This window comes from Lytechinus variegatus, chromosome 13 (assembly GCF_018143015.1).
Source record: "Lytechinus variegatus isolate NC3 chromosome 13, Lvar_3.0, whole genome shotgun sequence".
Classification (NCBI taxonomy): Eukaryota; Metazoa; Echinodermata; class Echinoidea; order Temnopleuroida; family Toxopneustidae; genus Lytechinus; species Lytechinus variegatus.
The window spans coordinates 18,291,502-18,306,589 of NC_054752.1; the positions used below are offsets into that span (position 1 = coordinate 18,291,502).

The window sequence follows — 15,088 nt, forward strand, 5'->3', positions numbered from 1 at the left end:
ACTCTTTGTTTTTACCCCTTAGTCATACAGTAAAAGGGTACTGTACCATAGCCTGTGAAAAACATATCAATATCACAATTTTATGTCGTTACTCACGTTACACCATCGTTACTCACGTTACATTGTTACTCACGTTACATTTTTTGGGCCTCATTCATTGTAATACCATGACATGTATACAGCTCCTACTTTATTTTTCTTATCAGGTACAAGGAGAATGAAGAAAATTTCCATTGGCACATTTTGAGTGGAAGGGAATATTAAAATATCAAACTTTTTCAGTTTTTTCGTTACTCACGTTACATTGGTTTAAGCGATGGGGTGGCATGCTTTTTACCCACTCATGGGATTGGAAGACACTTTTGTGTCTTTGGCAACTCAAAACTAATGCTCCATACATTCTAAAAATCAACTAAACAACTGCTGACCATTCTTTAATTATTTTTTAATTCAAATTAATTCTTTAGGTAAATTTTACTGTTTTTTCTCAATAGAGTTGTAAGTTGAGTTCAAATTTCAATATTTGCAATTCTTGATGGAATTTTTGGGAAAAAAATGCTGTTCCGTATGCCCAGAAGTATACTGAACAAAATTAGGTGGGTGACAAGTTCCAAATTATAAATTTATTTTTTCACCCCATTGCACCTATCTCATGGAATTGCCCATATGTCACATCGTAACCGTCACTCCGAAACCGGGTATGGGTTTATGTTTTAAGTTGTAATTAATGAAAATTATTTGATGTAATGCAGTATATTAAAGCTAGAACAACATGTAATCCAATCAATAACTCAACATTGTGATAGCCATTTAAAGTTCACAGAGTTTGAGCAATATGTTTTCTCCTCAAATATACATGTAAATGTCCATTTTATGTCGATCCGTAACCATGATTATGAATATTCATATCTCATTAATTCAGTGGATCAAAATAACAAATGTTATTATTTTGAAAAGTGGGTTTTAGCAACTACCGTCAGGTACCATCTCTTTGCAAATAACTTTTTAAATATGGGTGATATCTATGTTTGAATGCTAAAAACCTTCTGAATGTCACTCCGTAGCCGTGGAACTGCCCCTTTGTCTCGGGCCTGACATCACCAGAATTTCATCCTGATCTAGGATCCAAAATGTCACTAGATTAAATTACTGAAAAAGAAAAATTTTGTTGGAAAATGCTACTTTTGAAGATTTCCAGAGTGTTTAATTCTTGAGATTTTTTGCGAGAGAATGCACTCAAGTGCACCACTCACTGCAGAGCTGCCAAGTAGTACGGATTTTCAGTATTTAATACTGAAAAAATGAGAAGAATTCTGATGGTTTCATGCAAAATACTGATTTCTCAAGTTTCAGTTTTATGTGTTGTCCTATGGTATTTCTTTGAAAATACTGATTTCCTCGCCAAAATACTGATTTTCAGCTTTAAAAATACTGAAATGTTCTTGTTCAGGTTGGCAGCTCTGTCACTGCCAGCAAGATCACACAGAGTTTGACTGTTTTTTTTTTTACTTTGATGGGTCTTCCACACTGCAACTTGTTAACATCCTTTACATGTACCAATTTACTATTTACAATCAAAATCAATATCATTGAAATCCTTAACATGTCACACAATGAACGGGAGAAAAACCGCAAGTCAAAATGCATAATTCAAATGAACGGGCAGACGACGTCCATCAAGAATCCAGAGAACGAGAGGGAGGAGCCGAAGAAATTCGCTTACGATTTCTCGTACTGGTCACATGATGGCTACAAAGAAAACAAGGAAGGGTATCTGGAACCATCTGACAAGAAATATGCAGACCAGGTATGTACTTCTCTGTTTTAAAAGAAATATACCTGTAATTAAAAGCAAGTCTGTTATTGTCATTAAAAAAATTAAAGCAGTTCCTATATCTTAAATATGTATAGTTATTTTTCTCTTGTAGATTTACACCTTTTTATCTCATTTTGTCTGTTTATGATTTTGTTTGTTGTTTATATATCACGTTTAATTCTTTATCTTATTGTTTCTCTATACCATGTCATGTTATCATTGTTCTGGGAACTGCCACTTGGCTTTATTTATGCAGTTCCCCATTTTATTTTCATTTATTACTCTTGCTTGTAAATATATTGTTTCTCATACCTTGCTTTATATTTGTTTTTATTGAGAATGAAATAAAATACAATTGAAAAAAATACTTTCCTAGAGGTGTTGAGTATCCTGTAGAGGATCATTGAATGTTTGAACTTTTACCCTCTATCCATTCGGGTTAGAAAAAAACAGAAGAAAGGCTGAAACAAAGTTCTAGGTAAAATAAGAAACAGAAGAAAGCAAAAGAAAGAGAAGGAAAGAAAGAAAGCAAGAAAGGAATGAAGGAAGGGAGGAAGAAAGAGAAAGAAAGATTGAACCTCTAAATCTACCTACATGTAATTTGAATGTGTGCTTGAAGAATAATGAATTAATAGAAATTAAGTTTATATCATTAGGTATCACATTAGCTTATTACCAGCTTGCCAAGTTAATGCTACCATGCCATTGAAGTTAATTTTTGCCTTAGACAACTTTTTAAAAAATTATTTTCAAACACTGCTGTAATTATTTCACCAAATCCAGAGGTAAATATGAAAGTAAATTTTATTGTAGAAAAAATGGAGAATTACAATCAAACACTAATTTTGTAATCAATTCCAGATATAATAGTTCTGTTCAGTTTCATGCAACAGTGCAGCCAATGATGTCACACACTCTTCCTGGCCATTTTGAATTTTTCATTTTTTGTCAAGATTTGGTTTGACTTCTCATAAAGCATGCAATATATAGAGGGCTGCTTTATGATAACGAATTCTCAATATCTGATTTTATATGAAAATTCTATGCTTCAGTGAAATAGATTAAAAGTGTGACATGATTTGCTTGTTCATTGTATTGAATGGCCTGAATGAATCTTTGTATTTTAACTTCAGTAGGCCTAATCAATTTATTTCAATCACTGTTGAAGCTCCTTTATGAAATATTATGATGAGATGATTTGTGTATTTTCCTGATTTTTTTTGTCAATTCAAATTCAGAAACGTGTTTTTGCTGACTTGGGAGAGAGTGTCCTAGCCAATGCTTGGAAAGGATACAACTGTTGTTTGTTTGCCTATGGGCAGACTGGGAGTGGAAAGTCTTACTCTATTGTCGGCTATGGACCAAATAAAGGTTGGTTTACTTTTTATTATTACTTCCACTTTTTCAAAATTTAAAATAATCATTTCTTTGACAGGACTTCATTTCAATTTTGCATACACAGTTGACAAATATTACCTTACAGCTCATGTTTTTGACAAGTCAGATCAATGTGAACCAATGCTTTAATAAACTTAACTGGTATAATTATCATCTTATTTGTTATCATCTTATAATGTTATTTGTTTTGTAGGTATAGTACCTGTGGCATGTTCAGAGTTATTCAGAGGAATTGGACAGAAGAATAAAAATGCTGATAAATCAAAGGAAGAGGAATACCAGGTAACAATATTATTGACTGATGAAAGGGAATGATTGCCCCAAGGTGATTTTGAGAGAATTGAAAAAATGAAACATATTGATTAAGTTTAGCAAGAATTCCTCAAGTATTTACAAATGTATGGATTTTAAAGTCTTAATGTTGTGTTGCCATGTGCCAGAAGCTCACATATTTGTCATTTTCTTTAAGAGTTAGAAATGACATTCAGGACCATCAAGCACATCATTTTGTCATGAAAGTCTTTTAAGAAAGAGATTGCTGATCAAATGATCTCAGGAACCAATGATGTTGTGGAATACTCTACAAAGTCTTGCATGTATATGACATCCTTGTATGGGGCTAAATTAGATGTGACATCACAAATTAAATTCAAAGAAGTTATAATTCTTGGATGGAGTTTTATGAAACTTTCTTTTTTCCTTATTTTTTGCCTAAACCAGTTTTATGTCAGAAGAAAATTAACTCCAGTATAAAATTTCTAAATATCTTTGGCCTTTTTAATAGTCTGTTTTTGGCAGTTAGGTTTTAAACATTTCTCTTGTATCTGCTTGGTCAAAATGCCAGATATGACATCTGTTTGTGAAACATTGTTCATTTGACAAATTGATATACTAAAATAAAGTAGATCAGAGTAGAAAAATGAGATCTTCGGGCATTAGACTAAATGACATGTTTTATAGACTAAACAGTAATTAGACCAAATTCTGAGTAGATCAAGTAGGTTTATTCCGTGATGGAGTAAAGTGATCTGAGAATTATACCATTTATCTGTAGACCTTGTGGGTACAAGCTTGATTTACAATTCCTAGTTGTAGATTTCACAAGATACACAAAGGAATACAGTAGATCAGATAAATATTAATGTTATGCCTGTTATTCATTGTCAACATTATTTTCTCTGCAGGTGTTTGTGAGTATGTTGGAGATCTACAATGAACAGGTTCGTGACCTTCTCATGCCTGCAAGTTTCAAAGTCAAAGGAGGGTTAAAAGTCAGAGAACATCCTCAAAAAGGTTTCTATGGTAAGTGATACTTACAAATATTTGCATGATGTATAGTTTCTATGGTAAGCTAATAAGCACAAATATTTGCATGATGTTTAGTTTCTGTGGTAGTAGTACAAGGGATAGTTCTATTTGTCTGTTATGTGTTACTTTTTTTTTAATTTATATATTTCATTCATTCATTCATTTTTATTCATCCATTCATTCATTCATTCATTATTATTGTATTTTTATTTATTTATTTATTTTATTATTTTTTTTTTGAGGGGGGTAATTATATTTATTATGATGAATGGAATTCAACTTATTAATCTTGGTGAAATTTTTCATTCTCTTTGTGTGTGCAATGTAGTTGAGCAACAAGCCACATTCCCAGTTATGAGTTATGATGATATCAACAACAAAATTAATGAAGGAACAAGAAATAGAACCATTGCTTCAACAAATATGAATGCAACCAGCAGGTAAGTATACATCTATTTCTTTCTCTTGTGAATGAACTACAGATTTTACTTTTTAGGCTTTCTAGATGACATAGTCCACCAATTTTTCCCTTCTATATTAAAAGAAAAAATCTTTCTAGAAAATAATAATAATAATGATATAGGATTTGTATAGCACATGTATCCACCTTGCTAAGTGCTCAAGGCGCTCCTTTATTACCCCGGCTAAGCTAGTCTACCGATTCAAGTGCGCACAGATTTTTGAGAATTACTTCCTGCCGGTACCCATTTACCTCACCTGGGTCGAGTGTAGCACAGTGTGGATAAATTGTGGATAAAATAAAAATCCCCTGGCTTTTTATGAATAATGTCTGAAACAGCTTTGTGAATGATCAATAAAGCCGTTGTGAAGCTTGTCAATAGAATATTTATTGATTGAATTCTTCATTGAACAAATGGCAAAGTTTTCTTTTGAAATAATGTCATTGCAATGATCCTTCGTTTTGCAGCCGGGCACACACCATTGTATCAATACGGTTTATACAGAAAGGAAAGAATGAAGCAGGGAAGAACATGACAAAGACATCCATCATCAATCTAGTAGATTTAGCAGGAAGGTGAGAGCAAAGCTAGCGAGGAGGAAGAAGAGGATGGTGGGTGTGATGAAGATGAAGCTGATGATGATGAGGAGGATGATGACGATGATGATGATGATTATGACGATGACTGATAATGTTGATGATGATGATGATTATTTTGATGATCGTGATGATGATGATGATTGTGATGATGATGATGATGATAATGCTGATAATGATGATGATGACGATGATACTGCTAATGATAACGATGATTGTGATAATGATTCATAAATAAAAGACATAAATCAGGGATAATATACATGAATAATGCATCAGTAATACATATAAAGCATTAAATCAAACAATATTGATACTTGATGATAACGATTCTGATTACATTTACAGTGGTGATGAAGATAATGCTGGTAACCATAATGATGATGATGGTGATGACATTGATGGTTTGATATTGATTCTGATGATAAGGATAATGGTCATGACAACAGTTATGAATAGGATGATGATGATCAATCATGAATTCATTTCCATTCAATCATCATAAATCTACCTCTACATTGTAATCACATTTGAATTTCAGCGAGAGAGTAGATAGCACAGGAGCAACGGGAGATAGATTAAAAGAAGGGGCAGCGATCAATCTGTCTCTTTCATCCCTCGGCAATGTCATCAAGGCACTAGCTGATATGGGTGCTGGAAAGAAAGGGATTAGAGGTGAGAAATGGAAAGAACTTTCAGAAGATTTCATGGAATATGATAATAATGATAACGCGAATCTTGTATAGCACATATCACATTATTTCATAACGTCCCTATGTGCTTCCAAAGGACTTGGATATTATTGGAACTTTGGTAGATGTCTGATGATACTGCATGGCCTAATTTACCGAGATGCTTTTTCATCTCTGGTATTTAATCATGTTTTATGCAAATTTCATGCATTGATTATGCTGAATTCAGCACTTATATGGAGAATGCGACCAATAACAAATGTACACTTTTATCACTGCATGCTGAATCAATTGGCCCTTGTTGCTGAGAGGTTACAACATTGATAAGTCCTCTGTTTTGAGCTAATGATTTGGCTGTTGATTAATTCACATATATATGTACAGTTGGCTCTTTCATGCAGTAACCTTTATTGACATAATTTAATTTAGAAGCCTGTGGCGAGAGTGCAAATTCATTATTCCAGGCTTTCTCAATATAATGTATATACATGTAGATGAGCTGAATTTAGCAATGCATGCAATCTGCTGAAACTATAAACAAATTTGTGGGGCCTGCAAGCTTTGAATACTGTTCAAGTTTTATTACTTTTTTTATCACACCCCAACTAAGCAATATGTTAAGAGGTACATAGGAATCAGTGTATACCTTGATTTGGTATCTCAATTGTATTTTTTTTCTCACAGGTTTTCAGCTTGTTCAGTGCGAGACAATTCTTTATAATCCCTCATAATTTCAGCTCTCAAAATTATTTCAGTTGTTTGAATGTTGCATTTTAATTTCAGCAATTTTTGAAAATTGTTCTAAATAATTTACATTCCAGATAGATGGTGTTTGGTCACTTTTTAATATCCAACATTGTTTTGCTGCACCTCAGCAGCAGTGAAATAGAGAGGACATTTTGTTCAACATTTACCATGCATGAGATACCAGATTTTATCAATTTTGACTTGCAGAATTGACTTGCCAATAAAAATTGTACCGTTTACGAATTTGAAATACATTAATTTTTTTTTGTTTGTTTACAGTTCCATACAGAGATTCAAAGCTCACAATGTTGCTTAAGAATGCCTTAGGAGGAAACAGCAAAACAATCATGGTGAGTTACTATCTTGAAACTCAATGATTCATATTAAAATATTTAAAAAGTTTGTTTATTTCCAGTCCTTTGCCCATATTCTGAACTCACATTTAATTTCAACTGTGGTCTAAAATGGAAGTTGAAATATGGATAGGCCATTGTGATCAATACAAAATATCCAACATGACATGGTTCAATTCATCAGCTCTCAGGCTTCCCAGCCCATCAGGGAAATCAGGGACAGTTATTTTACTTTTTTCCAGTCAGGGAAAAATAAGGGAATTTTGATTTTTTAGCCCAAAAGTTGAAAGCATGGTAGTCAGTCAGACTCTGTTATATTTTGTTGTATATCAAAACAAACTACATTAAAATGACTTGATAAATGTTGTTTTTTAGTGTTTACTTATTATTTTTAAATGAATGTTTTTATACTGAAAATACATGTAATTCATTGTAACATTTTTAACATGCGAAACTGGGAATGGGTTTGAATAATTATCAGGGAATATCGTTTCCTTGAAAATCTGGGACCCTGGCTCACTTGGCACACAAACCAGTTCAAAACTGTTTGGAATAATAACAAACATAGTTTAGTTTGTTAAACATAAAGAAATATGACATTGTTTACATTTTTGGCTTCCTATAATTTTGTCACAGAGTTACCTGTAGATTGTGAAACGGAACTTCAGAATATGGACCATGGTGATGAATAAAATGATAGGCAGATTACAGAAATGATATGATGAAAGATTGAGATAGTAGTACTTTGATACAAAATGGATTTACGACTATTTGAAAAGTTAGCTATTGTAGCAAGTAGTGGTATCAAAATATAATATATGGATATCATTATACAAATATGGCTGAGAGAGGATCTACTTATATGACACCTAGATAGATCCTTGTGATTTTTAGATAGATCCTTGTGATTTGATTGGTTGTTTGATATCGTTCATTCAGCCCAATTTTGCAATGACGTTATCAACCGTGCAATTTTTTTATCCACTCATCGTGCAATTTTGGATCCATACGATTTTGTCCATTGCACTCGCGCATTGAGACTGCAGCTGCAGGCACCAGCAGTGCGCATGTTGTAATTACGTAACAATCAATAGACCAAACTCGCACTGCATGAGCATGTTTTGCATCGAAATTCATGAATTTCATATGATTTTTTAAGTGTCATATAAACCAAATAATGAATGTTCTTTTCAATCGTGCAATGGACAGAATACTTCCTTCAGTGAATGGATCATTTCGTCTGTATTCCGTCCATTGCACTCATAAACATTCATTATTTGTATAATACTGTATGACTTCAATTACATAAATAGTGAAGTACATGAACAGATCATTGCCATGACAGGTATAATTCTGACTATTGTTGTTTTCAATACCATTAGATTGCTGCTATTAGCCCAGCAGACATCAACTATGACGAAACATTATCAACTCTTAGATATGGTAAGTCTTTTCTTCATGCATGAACTCAACTGCTCTACACTTGCCACATAATTATCACTATTCTTTTTTTTGTGGTTGAAAGATATGTTTGTGATGTGATGAGTGTTGATTCCTCAAGATGTACTATTTATTTCTATTTTTTATCTCCTAAATCCAGACTATTGGTGATCTTAGCCTATGGTTTTATAAAATTTAAAGGGGGAGCTCAGCCTGAGGATAAAGATGTTATAATAGAAGCAAAAATCAGAGAAGAATATTTGTGATGTTTAACAAATATCCAACAAAGAACTTAACTATCATTTTTCAAAGATTTGACTTCATGACATCATATGTAAACAACTGCCCCTTATATCCATGAATATAGATTCAACAGCAGATCATCTTTACTGTTCCATTATATCCCATGAACTCTAACCCCTTGACCTATTTAATCTTTCTGATCAGCGGATAGAGCCAAGGCTATCAAGACCAAGGCAGTCGTGAACGAGAGTCCAACAGATAAACTCATCAGGGAGCTGAAGGAGGAGAACGCCAGGCTCCTCAAGGAGCTACAGGGTAAAGGAGGAGGTGGAAAGGAGCCTGGTATACTTCAAGGAATACCAGAAGAAGGTAAACAATAGGAATAATTATACTGATGTAGTGCTCAATATGTAATGATGTGCGAGAAGAGCCAATGGATGTAATGTAATGATGTCTTCTATTACACAACTCCCAAGAATGTTCTGTAATTTGATTGGTCCAAATCAGATCACATGATATTCGGCAAATTGCACTATTACATCCAAAACGCATTATCCTGCACTCTGACGTCATACCAAAAGTACTATCCTGCACTCTGACCTCAGAGTACAGGACAGTAATTATCTAGAATTCAGATCAAATATAGCATTTGTGGCAACTTAGTAACATGGGGGAGGAGAGGGGTTGTATTAAACAAACAATGCACGCATTCTTGTGCATGGAGGACCTAAATAATGAACTCTGTGCTCGACTCGCCAAATGGATATACCGCACTCTGTCCTGTGGATCTCGGTGCGGGATATCCGTTGACTCTTCTCGCACATCGTTCATTATTTGGCACTGCGTGCATGTGCTTACATGCATTATTTGTTTTATTATTGAATAGGGTGGCACAACATTTGCTCCTGTGACAATTAATCCGGGCTTCATTTCGTCGAAGATGTAGGGTTAGGGTTGCAATATGGTTTTATGTTGGGTCTATAGGACAGGGTACAGCATTAAATGTTGGTCGTTCGATTTAGTGTGTCGAATTTAGAGCCGATGCAAATGGTATGAAACCCTTGAATAGTGCCTGCACACAGCATATGCACTTTATCCCCCCTCCCCTTTTTTTTGGACCTGGGAGGGGGCCCAAGAAATCACCAAATTAGCATAATTGCTATGGCCGACATACTTGACAATTATTAATATGTGTATGTTGTTATAATTTTAAGTAACAGTTTTAGAAATGCTTTATCTCTCAGGATGCATCCCTTTCTTGGCTAAAACAACATATTTTCCTTATGATACCTGCTTCTGTCTTAGATAATGAAGAGGATCTGACCATCTGGTACAGATTATTTGGAGAATTGCCCCCCTCCCCCAAAAGAATAAAAAAATGATAATAATAAAATAAAAAAAAACAAATAAAGATCTTCAATTTTTTGCAGTTTTATGATACATGTATTTAGTCATGTAAAAAGGGCATTCATAGTATTTTCATTTTAAGAAATGGCTGTTATATATATCTGTCTATTTTTAAAAAAATATATATTCTTCAATAATTGATTTCTTTTTCCCCTCCTCTGTGTTTTTCTGACTCTTTCTCTGTCCTTTTCTACTTCTGACCATCTCTCTTCTCTTTCTCCTCGCTCTTCTTTTATGTATTTTCTGCTCTTCTCTCTCTCTCTGCCTCCTTATCTCCCCTTCTTTCTTTCTTCTCCTTTTCCTTTCTCTTTGTTCCTCTCTTCTCTATTTCTGACCTCACTCTCTCTCCCTTTTTGTTTCTCTTCTTGTCTCTCCTGATCTCTCTTTACCGTCTCCTTGTCTATCTTCGACCCTCTTGATATTTTGCTGAGTAGAAGTTGAGGAGATGAAGAAAGCTCTTGAGAGGGAGCTTCAGAGGAATCAATTAGAGATGGAATCAATGAAGAAATCCTGGGAACAGAAACTCAAAGAAGTTCATTCCGCTCAAGAGGTATGTCTAAGAATATGAATTTTTCATTAAAAAAACATAAAAACACCAATTTATGAATTGTTACATAAAGTAGGACATTAGACTGACATAACAATATTACTATATTAGAGAATCTTAAAATAAGTCTGTAAAACTACTCTTTATGAATCATTATTCTGGGGGTGTTCTATAAAGCTGGTTGTAAGCAGAAGAAAGAGAGAGAGAAGGAGAGGAGTCTAGTGCTATTATGCAAAACATCCCCAATACATCCGATGCAGAAGATTACACTTTGCACTCCGATCTTGCGTTAGTTCTTCTTGATCTATGAAAATCCATCAGTTCTTCTTGATCTAAGAAAATCCATCAATTTTTTCCTATGCAGTGAATTTTCAAGAAAACATGAATGCATGAATATTCATCATAGCTAGAAAATATTTGGAACAAGCATGCATAATTGATGTTGACATTGCTGGCCATCCATAGTTGTGATTGATCGGATCAATCGTAACTCTTTGTATTAAAGACGGGGCCCAGAAGTATTTGTGTATTTTGAGTAACAGCATCAGACTCGGCAAAAACAATAGTTGCATCCTCTGCCTACATTACAGGGGCTAATGAACAAATAAATAAATGAATGAATAGATTTAACAATTGCATGAATAAATAAATTCATAAATGTACAAATGAATGAATGTATGAATGAAAGGATTGATGAATTTTTCATATTTTAATGCCTGCAGCAAGAATTAGCAAAGGAGAAGAAGAAACATGAGGAGATGAAAGTCACTCCTCATTTATGGAACCTTAACGAGGATCCCGCGTTGACAGGGATGATCATTCATATGATCAAACAAGGTTTAACCAAAGTGGGCAGTGACAAAGCTACTCCAGCTGCGGATATTGTCCTCTCTGGTCTCAAGTAAGTTTCAAGTTTCTGCCCATGTGTTTTGGAAGCATTTTTCTATTGTTTTTTGTACAATATCATGTCATAAGATCAGTCATTTATGGTTTAATGCCAACTTAATTTGACGTATTTCTATGACTCTGCATGCTGAATTAAAATTGAGGGAATAAGCAAGAACAAAATTGAATGTCTGAATCTTGCCTTTTTTTATTGCACCATTAATGATAGTAATTATCCAATAAATGTTGTCTGTTTGATACTCTGCAACTAATAATGAATCCCCTCTCTTTCGTACTCTTTTCTCCATTTCTTTTTCCCCTTTCATCCTCCCCTATTTTCGCTTTCCCTTTCTCTCCCATCTCTCATCTGGCTTTCTTTCTCTCAATCTCTCCTGCTCTCTTCTTCCATTTTGCTTCCTCCCCACACTTTCCTTCCCTTCCCCCTCCACTTTATCCTCTTCTTCTCTCTCACCTTCTCCCTCTGTTTCTTTCTCCCTCTATCTCTTATCTTCTGTCTTTTGTACCTCCTCCACTTCTATTTTCTTATTCCCCTTCTCTACCTCCCTACCTCAATCATCCATACATGTATCTCTTACCCTTTCTCCCCTCCCTTGTTCCATCTTTCCCCTCCTTGTCTTGTAACAGCATGGAGAAGGAGCATGCGATGATATCAAGCCGTGGTAGCACGGTGAAGATCAAGCCATGTCTCCCTGCCAAGGTACTGGTGAATGGCAAGCAGCTGACTGACGGGGAAGAACTTCACCATAATGATAGGTAATGCCTTCTGAGTGTTGATGAAGATGATGAGGAGGATGATGATGATGATGTTGATTTTAGTAATGATGATGGTGGTAATGATGATTGTAATGATGGTGACAGTACTGCTTATGTTGGTGGTGATGATGATTGTGATGGTTGTGATGATGATGATGACAGTGGTGATGATGATGGTGATTATTTTGATGGCGATGGCAGGCCTGCCAACTTCTCCGGGTTTTCCGGAGTTTCTCCGTTTTTCAGAATTTATAGCGGCCCAAAAGCGGAGAACTCCGTTTTCTTTGTATTTCAGATGATTATCTTTTTTCTTTGGGAAATGACGCACTTTCCGTCTGCATCTGCCTACGGCTCTCTTTCTCTCTCTCTGAGTCCTCTCAATGTTACATTTACGTACGTACGTTAATTAAACGCATGCACTACGCGCGCGTACGTGGAGTTCAGAGTTCAATGGATAAGAACGCGTGATGGGCCTGTGCTCCGTGTGTGCATATACGAAGCGCAACAAGCCGCGGCCAGCGTGCTATTTATCCGACAGCGATCGTGTGTATTGACATTGGACAGTTCGCCCGCGATCGCGAGGATTCATAGCGCGTGTAGTGCGAATGTAACTCTATGCATTTGTACGGTACGATGCAGCGCAGCGCTTGCGTGCCTCCGCTACTATACTACCGTACTACCGTTCTGGAATACCGTGTGGGAAATGGATTGTTTCGCCAGCTGAGGTTTAGAAACGGTAACATTTTAAACTAATATCTTCTCATGATATTTTTATATGTGCTTTGTGCTTAGTGAGCTAAATGCTTTGGATTTTACAAGTCTGCCGTTTCAGGGCCGATTCTTGCAAACTTTTAGACCCCTGCTGTATGTGAATGATCCATGATGCCAAAAGCAAAAGGGCACACTCAAAAGTTTCGCGACGTTTACAAAGATATGGACAAACTTGAACAAGAATTTAATCTTTATCAAATAGATCAAGATGTTGATGAAATTGTTGCAAGTTCAAATACAGACAGAATCGATGAGAAATGGCACAAGATAGGAGCTATTAAGGATATCACAAGGCACACAGAGAAGTACTCCCTCCTATGCAAAACAATGAAAGCAGTTCTGCTAATTTTTCATAGCAACAGTGACTGTGAAAGAGTATTTTCCATCGTGGTAAAGAACAAAACTAAGCAGAGAGCAAGCCTGAGCACAAGAACATTAAGTTCTCTGATGGTACATGAATTGGCTATGGAGAGTAGAAAGAAACTATGCCATACTTAAGAGAGGTAATACATGGTGCCAAAAAAGCCACTTATGAAAGGCTCCAGAGAAAGGACAAGGCATAAAAAGCTCAAGAAGGGCTCCAGAAGGCTTGTTTTTAAGGTGAAATTTCCTAAATGTCCTCCCCTTGACCCCCGCCGTTGGGGGTTCGGCTTTCTGCGCGATTCGTGGACTCCTTTTTTCCATTTTCAAATGTTGGCAGGTCTGCGATGGTGATAATGATTTTATCATGACTGTGATCTTTATGATGAGGAGGAGAAGGAGGAAGATAAATGTGATTGTAATGATGATGATCATGATGATTAATGGTGGTGACTATGGGTAATGATGGCAATGATAATGAAAAAAATCATGGAAGTGCTAGTGATAGATGTATATTGTGATGATGATAGTGGTCATGAGTATGATGGTAAATGATGAGGAGGAGGAGGATGAGAAGAATGATGATAATGAAGATGATGATAATGGAAGCGGTGATCTTGATGATGATGATGGTGATGAGTGTGTACCTGTAAAAAAATTCTTTCATAGCAATACTTTAGCCTCATCATGCACTATAAAACTTTTTTTTTTTCATTTCATATGATATGAACTGAACCACAAAATTAGAATGTGTAAAACACCTGATATACAATAAAACTGATTAAACTTGTACTACATTCGATATTTCCTCGTTATTATTCTTTACTAGGGTTCTCTTTGGTTCCAAGCATCTCTATGTTGTCCATCATCCTCAAGATCTGGCTAAGAACCCGAAGAAGGAGAAGAAAGGACCTGAGGAGAAACCCACCTACAGCAAAGCTCAGGAAGAGATCGCTGCAAACTCTGGCTTCGACATCAAACAGGGCCCAAATAGGTCAAAAGGTAGGCATACAATCCCTTCATCAGGGCACTGTTTCATGAAAATATAGCAAATACTAAAATTATATAACAAATCCCCTCTCAATATCCAATCATATTGCATCATTTCAGTAGCTTATAACAGGACCACACCCTCGTTGAAAAGTTTTATATCTTTGGATATCTTAAAACCTGCCTGTAAGACCACCCAAGGAGGAGAAGAAAAATGGTTTTCATGAGCAGGGGGGGGGGTGTTTCACAAAGATTTAAGTATGGCTTAGTAGAGTCGCACTTAAGGTCGACGTGTACATA

General features: G+C 35.4%; 1 protein-coding gene across 1 annotated transcript in view; it reads left to right on the forward strand.

Annotated features, from left to right (window-relative positions):
- Positions 1–15,088, forward strand: part of LOC121426184 (kinesin-like protein KIF28P) — a 31,202-nt gene that overhangs the window by 3,576 nt on the left and 12,538 nt on the right. Inside the window, exons 2-15 of the mRNA XM_041622387.1 lie at positions 1,613–1,807; positions 3,055–3,187; positions 3,408–3,496; positions 4,399–4,516; positions 4,851–4,962; positions 5,451–5,558; positions 6,121–6,254; positions 7,298–7,368; positions 8,754–8,814; positions 9,259–9,423; positions 10,896–11,011; positions 11,731–11,909; positions 12,539–12,667; positions 14,628–14,800. Coding sequence (XP_041478321.1) covers positions 1,613–1,807; positions 3,055–3,187; positions 3,408–3,496; positions 4,399–4,516; positions 4,851–4,962; positions 5,451–5,558; positions 6,121–6,254; positions 7,298–7,368; positions 8,754–8,814; positions 9,259–9,423; positions 10,896–11,011; positions 11,731–11,909; positions 12,539–12,667; positions 14,628–14,800 — 1,783 coding nt within the window. The remainder of the gene's footprint in view (positions 1–1,612; positions 1,808–3,054; positions 3,188–3,407; positions 3,497–4,398; positions 4,517–4,850; positions 4,963–5,450; positions 5,559–6,120; positions 6,255–7,297; positions 7,369–8,753; positions 8,815–9,258; positions 9,424–10,895; positions 11,012–11,730; positions 11,910–12,538; positions 12,668–14,627; positions 14,801–15,088) is intronic.